Source organism: Sus scrofa, chromosome 13 (genome assembly GCF_000003025.6).
Source record: "Sus scrofa isolate TJ Tabasco breed Duroc chromosome 13, Sscrofa11.1, whole genome shotgun sequence".
Lineage (NCBI taxonomy): Eukaryota > Metazoa > Chordata > Mammalia > Artiodactyla > Suidae > Sus > Sus scrofa.
Window position 1 is genome coordinate 40,152,154 of NC_010455.5, and position 27,719 is coordinate 40,179,872.

The 27,719-nt window shown below is 43.3% G+C and overlaps 2 protein-coding genes and 1 long non-coding RNA gene across 20 annotated transcripts in view; 2 read left to right on the forward strand and 1 right to left on the reverse strand.

The window, feature by feature from the left end:
- PXK (PX domain containing serine/threonine kinase like) overlaps positions 1-8,234 on the forward strand; it is an 81,150-nt gene extending 72,916 nt beyond the window's left edge. For 6 of the 18 annotated variants that reach the window (XM_005669678.3, XM_003132276.5, XM_021069082.1 and 3 more), the window contains one exon: positions 6,966-8,234. In XM_005669678.3, the coding sequence (XP_005669735.1) occupies positions 6,966-7,171 (206 nt within the window). In that variant the 3' untranslated portion in view covers positions 7,172-8,234. Of the gene's footprint in view, positions 1-2,849; positions 2,888-5,384; positions 5,419-6,965 lie in introns of all 18 variants that reach the window. The other 12 variants (XM_005669680.3, XM_021069078.1, XM_021069071.1 and 9 more) reach the window with 8 other exon arrangements.
- Positions 9,366-15,349, reverse strand: PDHB (pyruvate dehydrogenase (lipoamide) beta). Its single transcript, NM_001244398.1, is given in 10 exon segments — positions 9,366-9,898; positions 10,168-10,309; positions 11,493-11,584; positions 11,929-12,039; positions 12,426-12,711; positions 13,140-13,175; positions 13,282-13,344; positions 13,435-13,542; positions 15,108-15,164; positions 15,250-15,349. Coding segments are annotated over 10 exon segments (1,083 nt in total). The 5' UTR covers positions 15,292-15,349; the 3' UTR covers positions 9,366-9,752.
- The window catches only part of LOC110256254, a 31,579-nt gene continuing 19,351 nt past the window's right edge, over positions 15,492-27,719 (forward strand). The window contains exon 1 of the long non-coding RNA XR_002337600.1: positions 15,492-15,813. This is a non-coding gene — a long non-coding RNA (uncharacterized LOC110256254). The remainder of the gene's footprint in view (positions 15,814-27,719) is intronic.

The following is a 27,719-nucleotide window of genomic DNA, read 5'->3' on the forward strand; positions in this document are numbered from 1 at the left end:
TCAACTAGTGTTTACACTCTGTAGTCATAGAGCTGAATGGTTTAGAAGGTCCTAATTTACACACACAAATATTTGCTCCTGTCCTCCCTTGGGAAACACACACCTGTTGCCTTGCTTTTGTGCATGTGTGTGTGTGTGTTAAAGCTTTGCAAAAAGTATTTCTGGAAAGCTTAGTAAGCAGAAGACCCAAATTGTTATTGTTGTTGTTATTTTTAATACTCATATTTAACATCTTTTGAGTGCATATTTTGTGCTAGGTACCATTCTAAGTGATTTATAGTTACTGTTTTATTTAATCCTCATGAATACCTTCCTATCCATTGAGCATGGATTATACTTACAGCTTTGCTTACAGACAAAGAAATTGATATTCTAGTGGCATTAAAGTATTTTGACCAAGGTCACACAGGTGGGGGTACTAGAACCAGGATTCAAACTTGATTTTGTCTTTGCTTATCTGTCCAGTTTTTCCTGAGTACCTGCTCTTGGGTGCAGTGCAGGCCTGTGCTGCTAAATACTGTGCTTGGCTGGCATGAAAAGAGCCCTGGAGTTCCTGTTGTGGCTTAGCTAGTTAAGAATCCGACTAGGATCACTGAGGATATGGTTCAATCCCTGGCCTCACTCAGTGGGTGAAAGGATCCGGCGTTGCCCTGAGCTGCGGTGTAGGTTGCAGACTCAGCTCCGATCTGGCGTTGCTGGGGCTGTGGCATAGGCTTGACCCTTAGCCTGGGATCTTTCACATGCCACAGTTGTGGTCTTAAAAAAAAAAAAAAAATAGGAAAAGAAAAGATCCCTGTAGGAAGAATCAGAAACCCTGGGCTTGGGGCATAGCTCCCTCACTTTCCAACTGTGACTTTGGACATATCATTTCCATTTTTTGAAACTATTGTTTAAAAGAATTCCTAGGAGTTCTTTTTGTGGCTCAGTGATTAGCGAATCCGACTAAGAACCATGAGGTTTCAGGTTCAATCCCTGGCCTTGCTCAGTGGGTTAAGGATCTGGCATTGCCATGAGCTGTGGTGTAGGTTGCAGATGCAGCTCGGATCCTGCATTGCTGTGGCTCTGGTGTAGGCCGGCAGCTACAGCTCTGATTCGACCTCCAGCCTGGGAACCTCCAATATGCCGCAGGAGCGGCCCTAGAAATGGCAAAAAGACAAAACAGTAAAAAATAAATAAAAGAATTCCTAGAGTTCTCTGGTGGCCTAGTGGGTTAGGATTTAGCATTATTGATGCTGTGGCTCGGGTCCTGTCCCTGGCATGGAAACTTCCACATGCCACAGGCATGGCCAAAAAACAAATAATAATATAAACAAAATTTTAAAAATAAAAATAAAAGAATTCCCGGTCTTTATGAGGTAGACAGTGTACACAACAGGGTTTTATAAGCAGTAAAGTACTATCAAGTAATAAGCAGTGAATGCACTACAAGAGAATTCTACCCCTTCTTGCTTGCAGTTTATAATTTTAAGCAATAATTTTGAAGTGAGAGAGCTGGAAGTTTGCAGAAAACTTGTCTGTGAGAATGAGTGGAGAGAAAGGGGCATTGGATATCTGGAGAGCTGGAATAGAGAAAACATGGCCTTGGGGGCTCAGAGTGACAGGAAGGAGCGTTAAGAATAATTAAAGCGCAAACTGTCGTATATAAAATAAATTACTAGGATGGTACAACACAGGGAATATAGCCAGTATCTCATAATAACTATAAATGGAGTATAACCTTTTAAAAATGGTGAATCCTATTGTATACCTGTACCTATATAATATTGTATATCAACCATACTTCAGTTTAAAAAAATTGGGGGGAAAAAAGAATAAGGCATAAGAACAGAGATGAGTTCACTTAGATGCTGGAGATTCCAGAATTTATCTAACCAGGTCAAAGTCTAAAACCCATTTTAGGCTCAAAATTGAGGTCTCTGGCCACAGAAATTACCTCTTTTCCTTGTAATCACACAAACACAAAGGGGTCACCATGTTTCAGATAAACAGTTCTGCCCCATAGTACTTCTCAGAACAGCATGTTGGTTCTGCTCTCCTGCCAGCTCACAGCCCTCCTCCTGGCTTCCAAGGAGTATATGAGCTCCTCTTCATGGGCATCAGCTGCTGGGGGTTGGGTGGGGCCAGCCATGTCCCCAGCATCCTCCCAGAGCTGCCCCTGGTCAGTGGTCAGCTGCCCAGCCCCTCCCCAGAGGATGGGATTCCCAGTTAACTTGGAATCTAGCAGTTAAAAAGAAGACCATGGTGGGGGTCGGGGGGGAGGGTTTGTAGCCTTAAGTAAGCTAATGCTAACTCAGTGTGCTATTCAGCCTTTAAACACCAGCGCCTTGCAGGGAGGGGCTGGGGGGTGGGGGCATTCCTTCCCTGTGCTCTTGCTCTTCCTGACTTTAAAAAGACAGGTCTGCATTTTAGACTATAGAAGATGTGCTTGAAAAGTGGTGAGTTCTAATTTTTCTCCCCTCTTGATAAGTTATCCTTATTTACTAATAGAACTAGGAACACTCCCAGTATCCATTCCACTTTTCAGGATAGAAAAAACCTTGATGGATCTTCTAAAGTGAGTGTTGTTCTTGTAAATAACTAGAAATAGTATCTAACTGGCTCAGAAAAAAGAAGAGAAAGAAGGCAGCGGAAAGTGACTCATTGGTTACTCAGTATGTTTGCCATGTTCTAAAACAGTCACAATTGTGTTTACAAACAGTGCTTCTGGTGCTTAAGTATATCTGAGTTTTACAGTGAGAATAATCAGCATGTGATTCAGACTAATATTTTACTGTCTCTATTTGATTAAATTACACTAAAATCTGAATAATGACTTGTGTCCCCTCTCTTTCTCTCTTTGCCGTTTTCAGTAGAGCATGCACCATTTTGATCGTGAATTTTCGGTAAAGTAAGCTATACTGATTTTTCTAACTTTAAAGATGCTCTGTTTCTGTATGTGAAATGGGACCCAGTGTGTCTAGCTAACTGAAATGCTGAACAAATGGGAAAGCAGATTCAAGACAATTTCCTTATCTGAATTATTTAAATGAAATACAGCATCTTTAAAAAGCACCCAAGTGACTTCATTTACATTCATTTCATTTTCATCACGACCTTCAAAATCTTCATTTTCCCTCTGATTTTAGTTTTAAAATATAGCTCTGAAACCTAAAAATCAACTGCATGGCATTTTGCTATCTTTTAATTTTGGAAACTGGCTCAAAGTCTCATTTCTGCAAAAATGTTGGCTCCTAGTGTTCCTCTGACGAAGGGGAAAGGGAGTTGGGCAGTTGCATTCTTAGTCATAGGAAGGCAGCTTAGTGGCTTTCCTACCCGACAGTAGGGAAAAACAGTTCTTTTGTAAGCATTTTAATAACGCTTGAGTTAGGAATGAGTACAGCCTCCCTAACTTTCTGAGCTAAATGTGAAGACAGTTCCCCAGAGCTGGGGGCCGCCTGATTCTAGGGCCAGTGTCGCTTCATTCTCTCTTGGCCTCCTCTCCTGTGTGTGGGGACTACAAAGGAACTCAGCCCTCCACACACCAGTGGATGGCACCCACTGTCAAAGTTGGCCCAAGGAAAGAGGACCCTCAGACGTCCTTTCCACGAGGCTGGTGAGGATGTTTCTGGCAAAGCAGTCCTCCCTGCATCTAACCTACTCTCTTGCTGCAGATGTCTGTGGCCTGTCCCAGGGCCCCACTGGCTTGCCAGGCCCCGTCTGGGATTCTCAGGAAGGTGGAATAGCTGGCTCTCAGGGTTGTGAGACGGGGAGATTGGAGAAGTCAAGACTGACCTGGTTATCACTGTAAATGAGCTGTTTTGGAGCATCTCTCACCCTGGGTTGTTGCAGGCCGATATTTTTCAAAGCTGGGTGAATTCACTTGGCAATCGGTCTAAAATGGAATCTTTCTGGTTTTGTCTGAGGCCTGTGGATGAGGACTGTGGGAGACCTCTGGAGTAGGCGGGGGCTCACTCACATGTAGGGAGTTGGGAGCTCAGGCACTAGGCAGTTGCTCCTAGGTTTGTCACAGGCCAGAGAGCCACATCTGAACATTCCCCCATCTCACATCATTACTGTTGTGTTGTAGCTTAAGCCCTAATGAACCTTTAAAGGAGTTTTTATGGACCATAGAAGAGGCAAGAAGGAAAACCAAAAAAAATCAATGGAGCCTGTAATCAGACTATGAGTCCCCGGGTCTGTATTCTTACCTCCTCCAGTGCTGACCTTCTGACCCTGGACCTCTTCTCCCCTTTCAGGAGGTTCTGAACTATTTCTTGCCCTAAACATACCTATCAAGATCTTCCTAGTTGTCACAGGCCCAGTGAGAAAAGGTGGACCTCTTGGGATATTGGGTCCTTTAGGATTGATGGGTCCATCCCTCTGTGAGGGGACCTCAGGTGACCTTGCTCTTTCCCCTTGATGAGCAGCCTCTCTTTTCACACATCCCTCAGCATCCCATTTGCTTTACAGGTACAGGTGACCCTGTGGCACTATGGACAGGTTTTTTATTTATGCTACCGACCTGAATGAATGAATTCAAAGAGATTCATTTAAAGTGGTAGCAATTTCAACCTTTACTTGGAAAATGAAGGTCCATTTGCCAAACACCACCCCCAATTCCCAAATTCTGGTAGTGAATTTGAACTTTTAATTTTGAGTGCCTGGTAAATAGGCCACAGTCAAGGGTTGCTTCCTTCTAAGGCCCCTTGCTAGCCTCCCAGAATCCTGGGCTGGAAGGGTTGCTGGTCTCTGGATGGCCAGTTCTGCACCCTTAGTAGAATGAAGTGCTGTTGCAGCCCAGTCTGTCTTCTCTTCTCTAACCCACTGATTCTGCTGGGGTCAAACCACAAAGCTGGGAGGCAGAAATGCTGGTGCTCATTCTGGTACCTTTGGGCCCTGGATGTCAAGTCCAGATTCCGCTGCCCTTTTCTGGCCATTGGGTGAGTGTGCCGGGGAGAGAAGGGGGCAGCTGGAAGGGCATTGGCGCCCACTCAGTCCTCCAGGCTCTGAAGTTGGGTTCCAGGAGCCTTTTGAGACCATCTCCACTCCTCCTCGTATTTCACTGGTCACTTTCCACGAAACTGCTTCCGAGGAGTGCTTACATTACATACTTATTCTCCCTGTTTTTCTCATTTCAACAGTCACTTTCGATTTGAAGTCTTTTTTTTTTTTTTAATCTCTGTAACCCTGTGACGTAAAGCCAGGAGCATTTTCTCATAATCCACCCTGGCATAAAACGTAATAGAACTTCATTCATTAGTTGTTATTATATAGAACCAATAAAAGTTACATTTTGCTCATTTGTCTGTATTTAATGTTTATTTTTATTGCTATATTATCATTGTTTAATAATTCCAAGATTGCAGAGCATGAGTGTGTATATCTATGTGATTCTTTAATTTCAGCTGCCTTAGGTTTGGGTAAAAGATGTAAAGGAAGGTAAGTCATTTTCTATGAAATACAAGACTTTAACCATTGCTTGTTATACCTGCTAAAAAATTGCACTTACTGAAGTATTTTATTGATGATCTTGACCACTTGTCCATATCAACTTAAGAAGTGACTGGTATGTTTACCTGTTATCATCACAGCGCAGTAGCAGTTTGAGGAACCAGGGAGCCACCTAGCAGAATGGCTTGCTGGAGTAGCGCTAGGACAGGGTACAGGATAAGGCTGGAAGCAGAGACATGGGGTCACAGGGAGCTGCAGGGTTCACAGGAAGTGGGGTAACTAACTGCATCACAGGCAAGTTCTTTCAAGCAAGGCCTTTTCTGTACTTAGTGTTTATTTTGTCCCAAGAGAACAATTCATTCATTGATTCAAAATGAACTATAAAATTTGGAGTTCCCATTGTGGTGTAGCAGAAACGAATCTGACTAGGAACCCTGAGGTTGCGGGTTCCATCCCTGGCCTCTCTCAGTGGGTTAAGGATCCAGTGTTGCCGTGAGCTGTGGTGTAGGTCACAAATGTGGCTTGGATCTGGCATTGCTGTGGCTGTGGTATAGGCCAGCAGCAACAGCTCCGATTAGACCCCTAGTCTGGGAACCTCCATATGCTTCGGGTGTGGCCCTAAAAAGACAAAAAAAAAAAAAAATCTATAAAATTCAAATGCCAAATGTGCATGTGCCTGGAAGCTAAAGGAAGTTTCAGGGACTTGTCCAATTTCCTTCTCCTTGCCCACCAGGATGGAGCTCAACATTCCAGGCTCCCCAGATGCTTTAGTGAAAGGTGTAGGATTAGCGTAGTTCTATCCTGTCCCTGGGCAGGGCCACAGTGAGAAGAAGGGTGCTTGAGGAAGACTCCTCCTTAAGAATACCATCGCAGTGAGAGAAAGCCCTCTGCCCCTTGCTGTGCATGGCTAACAGTCATTAGCATTTCATATTTCTTTCATGCAACCTAATAGGAAATGATTGTTCAAGACCAATGCCCCTGGGGAACCCACAACCCAGCAGACAATGGTTCCTTGCTGAGAATCCCAAGTTTGTCATTTTATATTAAATCACGTCCTTCAAATATTGTGTGTGTTAGAGCAGCTAAAAACTGTTCATCCCTTACTAGTAATGGTATTTGTGTAGCTCAGCTCTGTGCATACAAATATCTGTCTTTAATTGCTAGCTCAGGAGTAGGTAGAGCTATCTGGGACCTGGATAAAGTAAATAATGGAACTTTGGGTGGGGGATCATTATTGAAATTTGGAAATGGAAGTAGAGCTCTGTCTGTGTGAAGATAATGTCAGTATGTACAGTTTCATGTAATCTGTGGTTTCGTTTGGTCTTTTCTCATGTGACTGTTATTTGGAAGAAATGGCAACCTTTAATCAATTCCCCTTTAATGCTTCTAGTTTTCTTGTTTAGTATTTTAAAAAATCATACAGAACTAGGTATCTTGGTCCCTCTGAGGGAAAACGTTTGCTCTCTAGTGCTTTCTGTCCAGGGCTGAGCAGCAGTGTGTGTAGAAAGACACTGACTGTCCGCTTTCCTCTACAGGGATGTCCGCATTACCTCCACCTCCTCCACCTCCACCACCAGCAGCTCCCTTGCCTCCTGCGAGCGCTGAGGCTCCCACACGACTTCCGCCTCAGGCTGTGAATGGCGTGGGCCGAGGGGCCTTACTCAGCTCTATCCAGAATTTCCAAAAAGGAACTTTGAGGAAAGCCGAAACCTGTGATCACAGCGCGCCTAAGATCGGCTAAAACTTCTTGTTTACACTTGGAGGGAAAAGTTCTTTTTTTTCCCTTCCACCTCAAACCCCTAAAGTACCCTCTTTCTGGATGAATAATTGCTGAGCCAGTACAGCCACATATGATTGTGCAGATGCTCATGTAAGGGGCTTTTCAAGAAGGAAGTATTCTTCAAGTAGAATAAAGTCGGGCTGGCAATGCTGCCTTAAGAAATATTTTGCTCCTTTATTACCATTTTAAAGGAGTCCTGTTCATCCTCTAATGGGCATCTTTTGGGGGCAGCAGCATGTTAGAATCAATTATTTCCAGCAACTGAAGGAAATGGACAAAAAAACAATGACAATATTCAGTCACAGCAGTGAATGGCCTTTGTGTTGCAACCCCTCTTATCCTGTTAGACAGCTCCTAGAAATGTTCCTCTCATACTTCATTTCTCTAAAGCATTTTCTGGTTATTTCTTAGGTAACTCCCATTTTTGCTACCTTAATTTCATCTTAGACATTAACACTGTAGCCCAAAGCATAGTTAAGTCGCTGAGTCAGAGAAGCAACTGAGTTCTTCATTTTCCCCCAGAATCGGGGAAAGTTCATGAACATTCTCTAAATTCAAACAGGAACACCATTGTGGTTATAGAACTCAGGGCTGCTAAAGCAACTATTCTAGTCTTAGTTCCTTTTAGTTAGTACGAATTGAACAGACAATGTTAACATCAGGAAAAGCTTTTTCCAACTAGAGGATCTTCTTTGTTCTCAGCAATTAAGTCAAGTTTGGGGTTTGTGGGGGAGGGGGGATATTACAACACAAGTAAATTTGCCATCTATAGAAATCAGTTCTTTGAAAAGATTTATTCAAATATATCATCTTTTTAATGTTCCTCATTTATTAGAAAGATCCTTTATGATTTGCTTAAACCCTTAAATTGCACTTTAAAGGATTATAAATAATCCATCTAAAAATTCAAGTTATACACATCAGTGTTGGTTACTATGCAGAGAATGTCATTGTGTATAGTTTCATGTAATCTGTGATAAATATTCAGCTGTATTTTTTATTAAAATAAACCATGTCAAGAAAATGCGTTGTTTGTAGCTTAGCTAGATATTTTAAATGACAAGTTTTTGTAGTACCTTGTGTGAATAGATCCATACAGTATTCCTAAAGTTTCCTTCCCACCTGTCCTATTTTCTTTTGTCATATTTTCCCTCTCAATAAGAGCTAACAAGGTTCTCTTCCTTTTTTTTTTTTTTTTTTTTGTCTTTTGTCTTTTTTGTTGTTGTTGTTGCTATTTCTTGGGCCGCTCCCGCGGCATATGGAGGTTCCCAGGCTAGGGGTTGAATTGGAGCTGTAGCCACCGGCCTACGCCAGAGCCACAGCAACACGGGATCCGAGCCGAGTCTGCAACCTACACCACAGCTCACGGCAACGCCGGATCGTTAACCCACTGAGCAAGGGCAGGGACCGAACCCGAAACCTCATGGTTCCTAGTCGGATTCGTTAACCACTGCGCCACGACGGGAACTCCCTCTTCCTTTTTTAATTAGCTATCATTCATGTGCTTCTATGACTAATTTTTTTTTTCTTTTTAGGGCCACACCTGCACCTGCAGCATATAGAAGTTTCCAGGTCTAACTGGAGTGGCAGCTGCTGGCCTACACCACAGCAACACTGGATCCAAGCCGCATCTGCAACCTAAGCCACAACTTGCAACAATGTCTGATCCTTAGCCCACTGAGCGAGGTCAGGGATCAAACCTGCATCCTCGTGGATACTAGTTGAGTTCTTAAACTGCTGAGCCACAGTGGGATATAACTAATTTAAATTTATCTTTTCTATCCCACCTTCTTAAGAGGGTGGTGTGTGGCAAAATGTCTGTTTTTTGGCAATGGGAAAAATACTTAGCGTGGATTTTGGTTTAACTTTTTTTCTTTGGCTGTGCCCAAAGAGCGCAGAAGTTCCTAGGCCAGGGATCAAAGCCAGGATCAAACAAGGCTAGTGATCCACCCGCTGAGTCACCAAGGAGTCCCTTGGTTTTACTTTAAAGGAACCTACCAGAATTAGGCAGAACTTGAAGAGTTGGTGGACAAGTTCCTGTTCTAAGTGATGCAGTCTAGGTGATTAATGATTAGTGGTTAGTTCTTGATGGCACTAATTAACAATTTTAATACTTCCACCCAGCATTTATTGTTTTAAGAATATAGAAATACAATTAGTTAGAATTAGGAATTCCTTTATTCCTTATCAAAACAATAACAGTAAATGTAGATTATATGCTTTTATTTTTACATATAAGTTATCTTTTTTTGGATATATCTTTCATCAGGACTCTGCCACATTCATACCTTATCCTTTTAGTGAAAGAGCAGAATTTTACATTAATCTTCCTCAAAGAACAAGGCAATTATAACAGATAAAAATAGCATGGAACCTAGGCAGGAGAGTGGAAAGTTTTTCCACAAACACATTTAAAGTTCTTCCCAGCACAAAAACATCTGTGTTGTTGCCTTACAGATAACTTCATGAATCAAAAGGTCTTAACAAGACAATCCAGAAAGCATTTTAGGTAAATCCCACTGACTTTAAATTCAAGTCCAAACTAGATATTTAGTGTTTTCTTTATTGCAAAAATGATGTCTTTAACCTGAGGTACAGAGTTGTCTTCCAGAATCTTTGCATAAGGCATAGGAACATCAGCACCAGTGACTCGAACTGCAGGAGCATCCAGGAAATTGAATGCGGGGCCTAGGAGGGAAGGAGGCTCAAATAAGAGGCAAGAAAAACCAGCACAGTAGGTATGGTTGACCAAAGAAGGAAAATCTGAATTAAAGGAATACTAATTATGGGGAACTGTTTTTGGTTTTGCTTTTTAAAACATTTACTCAAAGGAAAAATAGCAAGCTGACATGTTGAAAATTCAAGTCATTTGACCACCTCTGACTTTTGATCTTTTTGTCCTTTAACACAATGTTTATTACAGCTTGACTATCCTGGAATCAGTTTCTCTGAAATACCTTCCATGATCCTGGCACAAATTTCAGCTCCTATTCCAAACTGTGGCCAGCCTCCTTCCACAGTTATGAGATGAGTGGTCTTCATGACACTGGCTTCTATTGTTTCAATGTCCATTGGTCTGATGGTTCGCATATTTATCACCTAAGTAGATAATGTAACAAATGAGCTTTATGGAGCCACTGCCTCACAAAGAGTTTTATCCCCATAATACCACTTCTTTTTTCCCTGTTAATCTGTGGCCCTACGGAAAACGAATCTGCCTATTCGTGAACAAAACGTCAATGGGAAAACTGTCACTAAAACAAAAATCTTTATCTGTATTACAAGCAGCTCTGTTAACTTACAGAACTCACTTATCCTCCCTTGGCCTTAACGTCCTCCTCACCAAAATCATACATGTGTCTGCTTACCATGTACCAGGCACTACATCAAGTATAGTTCTCACAACCATCCTGATGGGAAAGTAAATGTATTATCCTCATCTTAAAGCTGATGGTACTGAGATTTAATTATTTACTTTTAGGGGGAGGCACGCCTGCAGCATGCAGAAGTTCCCAGGCCAGGGACTGAACCTGTGCCATAGCAGTGACAATGCTGGATTCTTAACCAGCTGAGCCACCAGGGAACTGTGACACTGGGGTTTTGAGTATGTATCTTGCGCAAATGTAACTAGCAAGTGGTACTTCCTGGATATGAAAGGGTCAGACTCAGTGTTTTCTGAGTTTTCTCTTCTCCCAACCAATAGCTAAGGTTGGATCTTAACTTGACACAAAGCAGATACTAAATAAAAAGATCCAGAACCTAGGTGGTAAAAAGCTAGGTATTTGAAAAGTAGGTTCTTAGCTTTAAGCAGAGGCAGAACTAAGCGACAAAGCAAGATTTTATATCTATATATCTAATTAACCTGTAACAGAACTCAAACTCCTTTTTCTGGATCTTAAATTGAAAGGAACCCTTCCAATTCTTTAAGAACACTCACCTCACATTGTTTTTTATTATATATTTTTTTTTTTTTTTGTATTTTTGCTCCGGAGGCATATGGAGGTTCCCAGGCTAGAAGTCTAATTGGAGCTGTAGCTGCCAGCCTACATCACAGCCACAGCAACGCTAGATCTGAGCCACGTCTGTGACCTACACCACAGCTCACGGCAACGCTGGATCCTTAACTCACTGAACAAGACCAGGGATCAAACCTACAACCTCGTGGTTCCTAGTCAGATTCGTTAACCACTGGGCCACGATGGCAGCTCCCAAGAATGAATACTTTATAGGCAACCGGTGTGTTTACTTTATCACCTTCGTATCCATCCCACATGTAACTCACCTCACATTCAATTCCTTCTTTAGATAGCACTGTGGCAGCTTCTAAGCAGTGGCCCACAGGTCTTGAATGGGAAACTATCGTTATGTGTGTCCCTGAAACAAAGCAGTTACAGATGAAAAGTCAGGTTGAAACTAAAGACACAGTCCTGCTTTGTAGCCAGCTATGGCTATTGTTCATTTATAAGATATTAAACTCCACTTTACTCCAGTGAGATAAGGAATGTTGCAGCCTTAGAAATGAAATACAAATCCACTGGACTGAGATCTAGAAGAGCACAAATGTATTCCCAATCAAGGCATGACACATTCTTAACTTGAACTCATGCTAAAACTTCCCAAAGTAAAAAAGCAGTAACTTTGGACTGAATTTGACCAATATAAATAGAGGAGACAGATAACAAGTAATGTTTAAATGTATACTAAGTTCTTATTCTCACCTTGCCTTTCTATTTTGGCTTTTCCAATAGGAATCAGAAAATCTTTTGACTGAGCTTCTGCAGGAAGTTCAAAAGGAACTCCATACATTAATTCATTCTCCAGCACCACCACTGCAAAATAGAAATATTTAAACAAAACTGCATGACCAAATACAACACTGTCATTCACATTCTGTGAGAAGTTTAAATGTGCCCTGTGCCTATCACCTCCTGGGGATGGTTTAGGTACTGACATCTGCAGACTGGTCAATCCTACCTATGGGGATAAACCAATGTTGTAAGCATGCAGTATATTTCTCCTTTACCTAACTGGCCCCTTGTAAGTCAGAAATAAGAAAAACAACACATTTTCCCCCATCTTTACTTTGCCTGTAAATCATTAACATTTCATATGATACGTCTAAGCCTAAGTAGAAGTTTTCAATGGTGCCTACTATGCAGATATTTCATTTTAGTTCTTTAATGTTCAAAAGTGACCCACGGGTCACTCTACTGACCTGGATTGTTATCCCGAATGGCTGATTTAATAAGTCCTTTCGCATCTTCTGAGCTCCAGGGGCTGACCACCTTTAAGCCTGGGCAGTGCCCATACCAGGCAGCAAAGCACTGTGAGTGCTGGGCTGCTACACCTGCTGAGGCACCATTGGGCCCCCTGAAGACTATGGGCACAGACTGAAGGCCCCCCGACATGTAATAGGTCTTGGCAGCTGAGTTTATAACCTGGTCAATGGCTTGCATAGAGAAATTGAAGGTCATAAATTCGCAAATGGGCCTCAACCCAGCCTGTCAAATCAAAAACATGATTGTTAAAAAGACAAGAAACAAGAGTAGCAACCACTTTATTCCTCCAACATTCAAATAATGTTTTTAAAAGGTCACGTTAAAAGAAATCTCTTTGGGAATTCCCATAGTGGCTCAGTGGTTAACGAATCCAACTAGGACGATGAGGTTGCAGGTTCAATCCCTTCCCTTGCTCAGTGGGTTAACGATCCGGCGTTGCCGTGAGCTGTGGTGTAGGTCGCAGACTCGGCTCGGATCCCGCATTGCTGTGGCTCTGGCGTAGGCCGGTGGCTACAGCTCCGATTAGACCCCTAGCCTGGGAACCTCCATATGCTGCAGGAACAGCCCTAGAAATGGCAAAAAGACAAAAAAATAAATAAAAATAAAAAAAGAAATCTCTTTGGATGAGATTCATAAAGAGGACAACATACCATAGCCGCACCTACAGCAATTCCAGCAAAGCCCATCTATAAAGTGAAACACAAACATAAGTAAAAATCCACAAAAATTATTAGAGTGTACACTTTAATAGACATGCCTCCTCAAAGGCCTGCTTCCTGATGAAAGGCTTACCTCAGATATGGGAGTGTCTATGATCCTCTTATCTCCATACTTCTTCCACAGGCCTCGACTAACCTACAATTAAGCAACGACCCCATTACTTTTGAGTGTCCTGGGGGCAAACGGCCACCTCAATTCTGTATAGCTTTCATGTATCTTGGTTACCTTATATGCCCCATCATACTGAGCAACTTCTTCCCCAAGGAGAAATACCTTCTCATCTCTTTCCAGCTCCTCATCCATACCTTGATTTATAGCGTCACGAACTGTTACCTGTCACAGGTATGGGAAAGCAGTCAATGAGCTACAGGATTACTTAGGATACCATTGAGATTCTCTCCCTTTACCTAGGCTGCCCACAGCATACAATATAAAAACTATCACTAGAACAGGCTTCTCTTTAAAAGTTCAAAGAATCCTATCTAAAAAGACAAAAAAAAAGTTCAAAGAATTCTAAAAGTAACATTTCTATCACTCACAGCCAGTCTTTGATAGGATGTGTAAATGAGAAATACATTAAACACTTTTCTTGACATGCACCTAGGCTTAAGAAATCTGCTTGCAGGCAGTGCTTCTTTGCCCGTCTACTTGTACCTCTCACAAGCATCCTATCTTAATAAATCTATTTCTTACCTATAAAAAAAAAAATCTGCTTGTTGGCCAGATAAGCTCATAGATGGATTGATTACTACGTACAAAGTAGACTTACGGCATTCCCATTGTTGTTCAGTGGATTAAGAACCCGACATGGTGTCCATGAGGATATGGGTTCCATCCCTGGCCTTGCTCAGTAGGTTAAGGATCTGGCATTGCAACAAGCTGCAGTGTAGGTCACAGATGCAGCTAGAATCCAGTGCTGCTGTGGCTGTGGCACAGGCCTGCAGCTGCAGCTCTGATTGGACCCCTAGCCTAGGAACTTCCATATGCTGCAGCTGCAGCTATAAAAACAAAGAAAAAAAGTATACTAGGTAGTTTTATTTCCACATGTAGTATATTGTAGAGGCAGAGAACGTCAAGTAAGCTTAAATTATACTACATATTGAGCACTCACTAAGTGCCTGGTACTGCCAAACGTGTTGCCTTCAGCATCTAAGAGTTATTTTATCACACAGGTTGGTAGAATTTTCTAGTAACATAAAAAGGATAGAGAAGGAAATTCCTCAAAAGTTGAACACAGAATTATCATATGATCCAACAATTCCACTTCTAGCTATACTCAAAAGAACTGAAACCAGGGGCTCAGATACTTGCACACCAATGTTCACAGCAGCACTGTTCACAAATCCAACAGGTGGAAACAACCCAAAGGTCCATTAAAGATGAATGGATAAACAAAATGTATATGCCCACAACGGAATATTAACCTTAAAAAGGATGGAAATTCTGACATTCTACAACATGGATGAACCTTAAAAACATGGTGAAATAAACCAGAAAAAGGACAAATAAACCAGATAAAGGACAAATCTTTATTTACCACTTACAGGAGGTAGTGAGAATAGATACTCATATACACAGAAGGTACAAAAGAGGTTACCAGGGGCTAAGAGGAAATAAGGAGTTATTGTTTAATGGGTACAGTTTGTTTGGGATGATAAAATTCTGGTAGTGAACGGACAATATGGTGAATTACTTAGTGCCGCTGAACATACAGTTTAAATGGGAAATTTTGTATTTTACTACAAAAGTACATTTTAAAGGGGGTGAGAGAAGAAGTATGGAGTCTAATTAGATCGGCCATCTGATTTCAATGAGCCTTGCGCGGCTGACATGCCACCCCAGCCTCTGCCCCAGGACGAGGGACCCCTCCCTGTCTGGTTAGCGTCTGGGCCAATTACCTGCAGCGCCGCCGGCGCCGTGCGGTGGAAGCGCCTCCTCAGCAGCAGCCCGGAGACCTTGCGGGGAGAAAAAGGACGCTTAGAGGGGACGCAGGATGGCAGGGATCGCGCAGGATCCTGGGGCCAGTGAGCCGCTGCCTACCTGCTCCAGGGGCCTCCGCACCAGCCCAGCCACTACCGCCATTTTGAATGTGTCCTCTAGTCGCCAAGAAATGACAACACCGCGGGGCTGCAGAAGAGTCAAGCCCGCTCTTCCCCGCCGGTGCCGGCCAATGGCAGGGCACGGCGCCTGCGTGCCCCGCCCCCTATGGCGTCAGGGTCGAGGGGCGGGGCCGAGGAGGCGCGAGGGTGGTCCGTCAGCTTGGCTTGATGCCCACTCGGATCAAGTTTGCTGAAGGTGGGCGGTTCCTGGCACGCACAGTGCACGCCGAGAGCACGTCCCTGCTTGTTGGAGCGCAGTGACCCCAAGTCATACTCAAAGGTCTAACTCGAGGCTGAGGAATGTGTCAGGCCAGGCTTCCGCAGGCACTGAAATCCTTTGGGCACCAAGCCAAACTGGTGACTGGAAATTTACAATCTTACAAGCGAGCCTACTCCTTCTTGGACAGCACCGTCTATTGATTTCTTACAGTGTGAACCAAAGCTTTCACGTGTGCCAGGCGTTGTGTTGTGCTTTATGGCTTATTTCTCACAAGAACCCGCTCAGGTAATTAATAGCATTAGCTCCATTTCGCAGATGGTTAAACTGAAGCAGGGATTGGTTAAATCAGTCAGGGTTTGAATTTAGGACTGCCTGACTCTAAAGGGTAGTCTTTTATTACTGCTTCCTGAAGCAGAAGTTGGGGTCTGCGTTACAACAACCTGCATTTAGAGAGGGTTTTTGTTTTGTTTTGTTTTGGGTTTTTTTGCCATTTCTTGGGCCGCTCCCAGGACATATGGAGGTTCCCAGGCTAGGGGTCCAATCAGAGCTGTAGCCGCCAGCCGACACCAGAGCCACAGCAACACAGGATCCGAGCTGCGTCTGCAACCTACCTACAGCTCCCGGCAACGCCAGACCCTTAACCCACTGAGCAAGGCCAGGGATCGAACCTGCAACATCATGGTTCCTAGTCGGATTCGTTAACCACTGAGCCACGACGGGAACTCCCTAGAGGGTTTTATAGGGTCAAATACCTGATTAGGGAAGCCTTTGGAAGCTTCCTCTCATTGGTCTCTTTTTGACCCTGCATGCAGTGGTGGGGATAGGGGTGGGCGGTGGTCAGATAGGACCTCTGGGGACTCTGTCAGTCCTTACTCATGCCCAGGACATTCCAAAAACTCTTCTGAGGGCTGCAGGCTGCCAGTCTGGGTTTAATCTCAGGGCTCTCAGAAGCCAGCGCAGCAGGGAAGTGACCAGGTGAGGAGGAGTCTGGTTGCTGAGTGAGAAAGAGAGGAGGGGGATTCAAGCAAAAGCAGGGAGACCTGAGAGTCTTTGGCAGAGGGAGCACTGGACTCTGGAGGGTTGAGGTGAAGAGGAGAGAATAGGTTTGAGATCTGTTTAGGACCAGAATCAATAAGGTTGCCTTGAGGCAAGGGGAAAAAATGAGGAAGATTTGGGGAGTTTGTTGCTGTTGAATGGATGGGGGAGGGGAGGAGATGGGGAGCAGGTGGGAGGTAAGAATTCATTCTGAATACGCTGTATTTAGGTTAGTGGGTCAGACCAGGTTGGATATAGGAGCCTGGAGCTAGAGGCTGGAGCTAGGTAGCAGCAGAGATAGAAATTTGGGTGCAGCTGCATACAGATGGGCTTTCATCTCTGGGCCTCTGATTTGTCATCTGTAAAGTGGAGAGATTGTCTCTCAAGTATGCAGTGAGGACCTTCCAAGTCTCCCTCAGCACTGTCCCCTAGTCCCTTCAATCTGTGGACTGCAGTAAAGGTGCACAATGTGAGAGCTGTGAGTTTCAGTTTTATTTGAGGACTTACTGAGGATTGCGCCCCAGGGGACTGCCTCTCAGATGGCTCTGAGGAACTGCTGTGAAGAGGTAAGCACATACCTCATTTGGGAGATGGGTATGCAGTCAAGTACACATTTTGATGGAAGGTGCCTGATAGTCAGGAGACACGTATTTTAGTTAAGGATTTTAGTGCTTGTCTAAGTATGGTAACGTGCAAGAAATTGGGTTCATATCTTTTTGGCCTAAAAATATGTAACTGCCTAAAGGCCTGTTCTGCCAATTTTCTCAGAGCACAGAGTGTCTGATTCCTGATCTCCGTCCTGAAGTCCTTTCAGGGTGTGTTGATGATAAGTGACTCAGTCCTTGTAGAGCCCAATGGCAAGAGACATTCTTTAGTTGGTAAAGACTTGGCGAAAACCCCAGCACTTCCCACTCACAGCAAACCCTGGGAAGCCCCTGTTTTTGAGATATCAGCCCTCGGGGATTCCTGTGTTCTGCTTAGAATGAAAATGTGCATCAGCTCTCCCTCCTCTCCCACCATCCAGCACTGAAAGATTTCAAGGTTAAAATTACAAAGCAACAGGAGTTCCCATCTTGGCCCAGCAGTAACAAACCCAACTAGCATCCATGAGGATGCGATTTCAATCCCTGGTCTCACTCGGTGGGTTAAGGATCCGGCGTTGCTGTGAGTTGTGGTGTGGATTGTAGATGAGGCTCAGATCTGACGTGGCTGTGGCTCTGGCGTAGGCCAGCAGCTGCAGCTCCAATTCAACCCCTAGCCTGGGAACTTCCATATGCTGCAGGTGTGGCCCTAGAAAAAGCAAAAATAAGTAAATAAATAAAGTTACAAAGCAACAGGAGACATAAAGGTAAAGCAACAGTGAATCACCTGAAGAGAAGCCAGACTCTGGCCAGTGGTCTAGACAAAGGGCAGTATTCTTGGGCTATATGTACATAGAGATCCGCAAAAACCGGGAACATACAGTCTGTGCAGCCAGTCTGGCTGGTTCAATCAGGAAGGCAATGGCGAGTCCATAGGACTCAGCTGGTCTCAGATGGCAGTTTCCCTTTGAAATAATGACTGGACATTTCCTACCCATTAGGTATCTTCCTTAGTATATGTGCCTTCCTTTTAAAATTGGCCAGTTTTGAAAAGCTAGGTTTAATTTTATGATTCAGAGGAAAAGACACAAAAGATCAAAAGTGCTGAATTTTAAATCCATAATCTTTTCAAAGCCAATCTACATCCATATGCTCACTAGATGTGAGAGGAAAGGGATTGGCAAGTTCAAGTTGACCCATTAGGCCACTTCTGTCTTGGAATGAAATCTTTTCGAAGTCCTGTTGCAGGAAGGAGCACCTCTTCCAGAGTCCGAGAATGGGGTCTTTGTCTAACACTCGGAAATGAGCTATCCAAGGAGACACACGTGCTGATAAAGCAAAAGACTTAATGGGAAGGGGCATCGGTTGGTGGGTGGGGAGCAGCAGCGTAAGGCAACCCAGGAGAACTGCTCTGCCACTTGGCTCACAGTCTCTGGTTTTATCCGAATGGGGTTAGTTTCCCGGTTGTTTCTGGCCAGTTGTGTTGCTCGGCCCATACTTGGTCTGGCTCAGGGTCTTTGTTGGTGGCTTGGACCTCTCAGCTAAGATGGATTCCAGTGCCAAGGATTCTGGGAGGTTGGTCGTCTCCTCCCTCCTACAGGTCCCTCCCAAATTCTCCAAGTCTTCAGGACAGCACCTTGTTCCTTATCAGGGCCTGGCCAAGGTGGGCACTTTCAGTCAATAACCCTCAAAAACAGTTCCAGGAATATTTGTCCTCAAGTTACTTTAGGTTGTCAGTTGTCAGAAAGTCCTTCATCCAAAGTTTTCAATCTCCATAAGCTACACCAACTTTTTTTTTTCTGGTCATTGCAAGCAAGATTTATTAAAGAAGACTTCACTTTTTAGGTGTAATTTAAACACAGTAAAATGCATGTTCTCAGCACCCCAGAAAGTTCCCTCATGTCTCTTCTTGTTCATTCCCCTCTCAGGCAACCACAGACCTGATTTCCATTATCATATTTCTGTTCACCTGTTTTAGATTTGGAAATAAATGAAGGTCTACACTGTGTCCTCTCATGTCTGGCTTCTTCAGCTCAGCAGAGTGTTCTTGAGATTGATTCATCCATGTTGTTAAGAAGCAATAGTTTACTCTTTTTCCTCTTATTTTTTTCTTTGGAGAGACCCTTAACACTCACAAGAAATGCAAAAATAGAGAGTGTACCAGAGTTTTCATGTACTTTCCATCCATTTTTGCCCAATGGCAGTTATTTAACAATAGCACTTGTCAAAATCCAAAATTGACATTGATACCATGCTATTAACTAAGGTAGACACTTTATTCAGCTTTTACCAGTTTTTGGATGCATTTTTGTATGTGTGCATGTGTATGTAGTACTACAGAGTTTTATCACAGGTACAGATTTATGTAAAAACCAGCACAATCAGAATGCACAGACCTGTTCTATCACTGCAACAAAATTCCATTGTATTGCCTCACAGTCATACTGTCCCTCACCCCTAACTTCTGGTACCCATTCATCTCTTCTCAGTCACTGAATTTGCTATTTCAAGAATGTTTTCACTAGGGTTCAGGCAATATGTAACTCTTTGAGACTGACTCTTGTCATTCACCTTAATGCCCTTGAGCCATTCATGTAGTTGCTTGTTCAGTATTTCATTTCATTCCTTTTTTATTGCTGAATAGCTGTATGGCTCTATCAGTTAATCCATTCATCCACTGGGGGACATTTGGGTTGTATCCACTTTAAGCTACAGTGAATATTGTCTTACAGGTTTTTGTGTGAACATGAATTTTTATTTCTTTAGGTACCCGGCAGTATGATTGTATGTCAAGCGTATGTTTAACTTTTAAGAAAATACCAAACTGTTTTTCCAGAATCTCTGTGCCATTTTAGGTTACCTTCAGTAATGTGTGGGATGTCCAGTTGTTCTGGGATCCTTGCCAGCCCTTGATAGTATCAGTAATATTTTTTTTTCCCCACTGTACAGCATGAGTACCAAGTTACACATGCGCGAGTACATAATTTTTCCTCCCATTGTTGTGTTGTGATGTAAGTATCTAGATATAGTTCTTAATGCTACACAGCAGGATCTCATTGTAAATCCATTCCAAGAGCAATAGTTCGCATCCTTAACCCCAGGCTCCCGATCCCTCCCACTCCCTCCCTCTCCTCCCAGGCAGCCACAAGTCTATTCTCCAAGTCCATGATTTTCTTTTCTGAGGAGATGTTCATTTGTGCTGGATATTAGATTCCAGTTATAAGTGATATCATATGGTATTTGTCTTTGTCTTTCTGGCTCATTTCACTCAGTATGAGATTCTCTAGTTCCATCCATGTTACTCCAAATGGCATTATGTCATTTTTTTTTTATGGCTGAGTAGTATTCCATTGTGTATATATACCACATCTTCCTAATCCAGTCATCTGTCGATAGACATTTAGGTTGTTTCCATGTCTTGGTTATTGTAAATAGTGCTGCAATGAACATGCGGGTGCATGTATCTTTTTTAAGTAGAGTTTTGTCTGGATATATGCCCAAGAGTGGGACTGTGGGGTCATATGGTAGTTCTATGTATAGATTTCTAAGGTGCCGCCATACTGTTCTCCATAGTGGCTGTACCAGTTTACATTCCCACCAACAGTGCAAGAGGGTTCCCTTTTCTCCACACCCACTCCAGCACTTGTTATTTATGGATTTATTAATGACGGCCACTCTAACTGGTGTGAGGTGGTATCTCATGGTAGTTTTTTGTTTGTTTGTTTGTTTGTTTGTCTTTTCTAGGGCTGCTCCCTCGGCATCTGGAGGTTCCCAGGCTTGGGGTTGGATCGGAGCTGTAGCTGCTGGCCTATGCCAGAGCCACAGCAACATGGGATCCGAGCCGAGTCCCCAACTTACACCACAGCTCACGGCAATGCTGGACCCTTAACTCACTGAGCAAGCCCAGGGATCGAACTCGCAACCTCATGGTTCCTAGTTGGATTTGTTAACCACTGAGCCACAATGGGCACGCCCTCATGGTAGTTTTGATTTGCATTTCTCTAATAATCAGGAATGTTGAACATTTTTTCATGTGCTTGTTGGCTATCTGTATATCTTCCTTGGAGAACAGTCCATTCAGGTCCATTGGGTAGTTGACTTTTTGCTGTAGTAATTTTTATTTTAGCCATTCTAATAGATTTGTAGTGTTACTCCCTTAATTTGCATTTCCCCTTATTTTGAAATGTTTAATAATATTGAACACCTTTTTATGTGCTTACTTGCCATTCATTTTTGGTGAAGTATCTGTTCAAGACTTTTGCTTATATTTGAAGTTCCCTGCTGGTTTGGCAGGTTTAAGATCTGATGTTGTCACTGCTGTGGCTCAGGTTGCAGCTGTGGCACGGGTTCAGTCCCTGGCCCCAGAACTTCCATATGCCTTGGATGTGGCCAAAAAAGAGACTTTTGTGTATATTTTAATTAGATTATTTATTTGTTTTATGTCATAAAATATGCATAACAAAATTTACCATTTTAACCATTTAATTTAATTTAATTTTCTTATGGCTACACTTGTGGCATATGGATGTTCCTGGGCCAGGGATTGAATCCAACCTAGCTGTGGCAACACTGCATCCTTTAACTCAGTGTACCCAGCCAAGGATCAAGGAAATTCTATATCCCACTTCTGAGTATCTTTAAAAAATTTTGCATATTTTATTCCAGTATATCCATATGCATTTTGTTTTATATCTTATTTTAAAATTTTTAAATGTTTTTGTTTTTACTTTTATTTGTTTTTCAAAAATTATGGGAGTTCCTGTTGTGGCTAAGCAGATAAAGAATGTGACTGATATCCATGAGGATGCAGGTTTGATCCCTGCCCTCGCTCTTGGGTTAAGGATCCCGCATTGCCATGAGCTGTGGTGTAGGTCACAGACACAGCATGAATCCTGTGTTGATTTCGCTGTGGCATAGGCTGGCAGCTGTAGCTCTGATTCAACCCCTAGCCTGGAAACTTCCATATGCCACAGGATGTTTTCTTAAGATTGAGTTTATACATACATTGCATATGAGTCCTACACTGAGTATATGATTTGCAAGTACAGTCATCCCTTGGTATCTGTGAGGGGATTGGTTCTGGAACCTTTCACCTCCTATGGTTACCTAAATTTATCAATGCTCAAGTCCCCTATAGTAGTGAGACAGTTTTGGATCTGAGACCCTCTACTGGAGTGCTTGCACTTGGACAAATATCTCTTCCAGCAAAAAAATACAAAGAAACTGTATTGTAGTAGAAATAACTGCATGCATGTGCAACTGGGACAAAGTATGAACCAGGAGATAAAGGCCAAAACCCAGCTGCCACTTCTGAGATCCTGGGAGCAAAAGGAGCGAAAGCAGGGTAGTGGGCATGATCTCTGAACACAGCACCACCATGGGGGTGGGCAGAGCACCCTCAGGAGTGAGCAAGGGCCACCTGTTACTTGTTCTTGCTCCCTCCTGCTGCAGCATGAGTCCCAGTAAAGCCTTGCCTGGATTCCTTGTCTAGCCTCTTAACAATTTCTATCAGTTAAAGAGTCCAAGGACCCTATTTGCTAAACTATAGGACCCTTGACACAATCTTTTTTTGGTTGAATCTGCAGATACCAAAGGCTGACTATATTTTTCTCCCAGTGGCATATTTCTTCTGCTGACCTACACCACAGCCACAGCAATGCCAGATCCTTAACTCAGTGAATGAGGCCAGGAATCAAACGTGCATCCTCATGGATGCTAGTCAGATTCGTTTTTGCTGAGCCACAACAGGAACTCCCTGCTTATTCTTTTAACACTGTCTTTTGCAGAGAAAAGGTTTGAATTTGAATGAAATTCAGGTCATCAATCAAAATTTTCTTTTATGCATCATGTTTTGGTGTCATTTCTAAGCATTCGGCCTCACACCTGGTTGCAAACCTTTTCTTTGATGTTTTCTACTAAAGTTTTACAGTTTTACGTTTAGATTTATGGTCCGTTTTGAGTTAATTATTTTGCAAAGTGTGAGGTTTAGGTTCAGAGTTTTCTTACATATGGATGGCCAGTTGTTTCAATATTATTTGGTAAAAAGACCATCATTTCTCCATTAAATTGCTTTTGAACTTTTGTGCAACAAATCAATTGGTTGTTTTGAGTGGTTTTTGCTTTTGGATTCTCTTTTCTGTTCCACTGATCTCTATGTTTATCCTTTTTTCAGTATTATACTATCTTAATTACTGCAACTATATAGTAATTTTTAAAATCAAGTAATGTGAGATCTCCAATATGATTCTTCTTTTTCTTTTCTTTTCTTTTTTGGCTACCCCGTGGCATCTGGAAGGACAAAACTGTATCCTTAACCCACTGTGCTGGGCTGGAATTGAACCCAGGTCCCTGCTGCAACAGAGACATCGATGATCCTGTTGTGCCTACAACGCAGTCATGGCAACACTGGATCTGAGCCACATCCACGACCTATTCCACAGCTTGAGGCAATGCCAGATCCTTGACCCGCTAAGTGAGGCCAGGGGTTGATCCCACATCCTCACAGACACTATGTTTAGTTTTTTAAACTGTTGAGCTACAACAGGAACTCCCACAAAATTCACTTTTAAAGTGTGTGGGGTCTGTTGGAAGCTCCCATTGTGGTTCAATGGAAACAAACCTGACTAGTATCCATGAGGATGTGGATTCGATCCCTGGCCTCCCTCAGTGGGTTAAGGATCATTGCCCTGAGCTGTGGTATCGGTCACAGATGCAGCTCAGATCCTCTGTTGCTGTGGCTGTGGTGTAGGCTGGCATCTGTAGCTCTGATTCGACCCCTAGCCTGGGAACTTCCTTTAGCTTTTTAGGCCAAATAAATAAATAAATGAAATAAAGTCTGTGGGGTCTGTAATGATATCCCCGTTTTAATTCTAGAAATTAGTAACCTGTGTCTTTTCTCTTTATTTGTCAGTCTGGCTAGTGAATATTGACATTTTACATTTTTCAGACAAACCTGAAGATCCGGGTTGCAAGTTTCAACTTGTGTACTGTGGTTCCAAAGTCACCTTAGTTTTGAGAGCATTTGCTGTGCTGTTTGGATCAGTCCCATGTGTGTGTGTTCCACTCAGTGGTCAGCCTGGGACCTGGGCAGGATGCTACCTTGGTAGCTCAGTTGGCAAGCTCATGGGATGCTTTTTAGGGTCAGATCTGTGCCTGTAAGCTCCAGGGTCAGCCCAGGCTTTCTGGGATGTCTCTCTTGATCTTTCTCATCTCTGTGTTGTCTTCAATACTTTCTAATGCCCTAGACTCTCCCTTCCCTGTCCTCCAGCCAGAAAGATAGGTATATTAGTTTGGTAGGACTGCATAACAAAATACTGCAGGCTGGGTGACTTAAACAACAAAAATTAATTTTCTCACAGTTCTGGGGATGAAGTTTTCTGCAAGATTGGTCTCCCTTCAAGCCTCTCTCCTTGCCTTCTTGCAGTGTCCTCACATGGTCTTTTCTCTGTTCAAGCACAGGTCTGTGCCCTAATCCCCTCTTCTTATAATGACTCTGAACTCAAAATACTTCTAACTCAAACCCAGCCGAAACCCAGATTGGGACTTGAACTGATGGTTTTTGTAAACAGACTCACTCACCTGTGTCTGGATTTACTGAGGCTCAGATTATTTGTGTCTCATCACAGAAGGAATTCAGCAAGAGACAAAGAAACAAGAAATAGATTTATTAAGGTAGGATGCTTGTGAGAAGTGCAAGCAGACAGGTAAGGAGGCTCTGCCCTGAGGATTAAGGGGCTACATTTTTATAATTCAAGGAAAGTGGGAAAGGGGAAAAGACGGCCTTCTCCTAGTAGGCACAGGTAGTTGCAGAAGTCTGGATAAAGAGCCATATTTAAAGAGGGAAACTTAGGGGACACTGGGAGATCACTGTAGTTAATAAATTGCTCAAGAAAACCAGCAGCACAAGGCAGGCTTCCTTTTTAGTGGAGCCTTGAGAGTTGCCTCAGGTCATTGGGTGGGGGATGGGATTAGGCCTGCATTCATATTCAGACCAAGGGCAAGAGCTTGAGGACCACCCCTCTTCGGATTTGAACACACACTTTACCAGATACCAAGGAGGAGCTAGTACTCCCACAATGGAAGAGGCGGTCTTTTCCAACCCCCACTCCCCTTGGATGGTAAAAACTGTAGCCTACCAGATCCTCAGGGCAGAGTTTCTGTGCCTGCCTGCTTGCACGTCTCACAGGTATCCTATCTTTTTTTTTTTTTTTTTTTTTGCTATTTCTTGGGCCACTCCTGCGGCATATGGAGGTTCCCAGGCTAGGGGTCAGATCGGAGCTGTAGCCTCTGGCTTACGCCAGAGCCACAGCAATGCTGGATCCGAGCCGTATCTGCGACCTACACCACAGCTCACAGCAATGCCGGATCGTTAACCCACTGAGCAAGGGCAGGGACCGAACCCGCAACCTCATGGTTCCTAGTCGGATTCGTTAACCACTGCGCCACGACGGGAACTCCACAAGTATCCTATCTTGATAAATCTTTTTTTTTTTTTTGGTCTTTTTAGGGCCGCTTCTATGGCATATGGACGTTCCCAGGCTAGGGGTCTAATCAGAGCTATAGCCGCCAGCCTACGCCAGAGCCACAGCAACGTGGGATCCAAGCCATGTCTGCGACCTGCACCACAGCTCATGGCAACACCAGATCCTTAACTCACTGAGTGAGGCCAGGGATCAAACCTGCAACCTCATGGTTCCTAGTCGGATTCATTAACCACTGAGCCACGACAGGAACTCCTAGAGGAAGAATTTCAATGTCAAAGTAACATAAGTACATTTTAAATTGCGTTATAGTCATATTGATTTCCAAATTTACCTTCCTGCAAGGAACATCTGAGAGTGCCTTTCCCTTCACACTTTTGCTCATGTAGTTCATTTGTGTACATCTCTACACTGAGATTTATTTATTTATTTATTTATTTATAATTTTTTTTTATTTTCCCTCTGTACAGCAAGGGGATCAAATTATCCTTACATGTATACATTACAATTACATTTTCCCCTCACCCTTTGTTCTGTTGCAATGTGAGTATCTAGACAAAATTTTCAATGCTACTCAGCAGGATCTCCTTGTAAATCTATTCTAAGTTGTGTCTGATAAGCCCAAGCTCCCGATCCCTCCCACTCCATCCCCCTCCCATCAGGCAGCCACAGGTCTTTTCTCCAAGTCCATGATTTTCTTTTCTGTGGAGATGTTCATTTGTGCTGGATATTAGATTCCAATTATAAGTGATATCATATGGAATTTGTCTTTGTCTTTCTGGCTCATTTCACTCAGTATGAGATTCTCTAGTTCCATCCATGTTGCTGCAAATGGCATTATGTCATTCTTTTTTATGGCTGAGTAGTATTCCATTGTGTATATAAACCACATCTTCCTAATCCAATCCTCTGTCGATGGACATTTGGGTTGTTTCCATGTCCTGGCTATTGTAAATAGTGCTGCAATGAACATGCGGGTGCATGTGTCTCTTTTAAGTAGAGTTTTGTCTGGATATATGCCCAAGAGTGGGATTGCAGGGTCATATGGAATTCTATGTATAGATTTCTAAGATGCCTCCATACTGTTCTCCATAGTGGCTGTATACATTGAGATTTATATTAAATGTTTGCTGGCAGGAGCAGGCATTCCAGCACTGCCACTTGTTAGCTGCGTGACCTTGAACTCATTACTCGTGGCATCTATACCTCATCTCTCAGTTGTTAAATGGGTATCTTAGTTTGGGCTGCTATTACAAGAACTAGGTAACTTATGAACAACAGAAATTTATTTCTCAAAGTTCTGGAGAGTGGGAGGTCTAAGATCAGAGTGTCAGCAGATTTGGTGTCAGGTGAGAGCTTGCTTCCCAGGTCATAGACGTCTGTCTTATCAGTGTCATCAGATGGCCAGAGGGGCGGGGAGCTCTTTGGGGTCTCTTTTAGAAGAGCACTGATCCTGTGCCCTTTTATTTATTTATTTATTTCTGTTTTTCAGGGCTGCCCTGTGGCATATTGAAGTTCCCAGGCTGGGTCTCAAATAGGAGCCACAACTGCTGGCCTACACCAGAACCACAGCAACTCGGGATCCAAGCCGCGTCTGCAACCTACACCATAGCTCACGGCAACACCAGATCCTTATCCCACTGAGCGAGGCCAGGGATCGAACCCGCAACCTCATGGTTCCCAGTCAGATTTGTTAACCACTGAGCCACGATGGGAACTCCTAAAAATAAATAAAGGATTTCTAAGAGAAACTCACCAAAAGGGCAGGACTCAAGTCAAGACCAACACCTGACCTGTAGGGAGGGTGAGATGATAAAAACAAATGCAATACTGTATTTTGCACAGTGCCTGGTATATACCAAATGCAAAAATGCCAACCATTATTCTTGTTGGGCTTCCCCTGGTTTTCTTTGTGGGCCTGTCCACAGCGAGTGGCTGTTTGGCACCCAGACCTGGCACATCCTCCTGCCTTGACCCTCTAGAAGTGTCCTCTTCTCTAGGAACAGTCACACTTGAGCATGGTCAGGCCCCAAGGAGCAGCATCTGGGCAATGGAAAAGCACACATGGCTTTCAGGTACCTGCTGTCACTAGTGT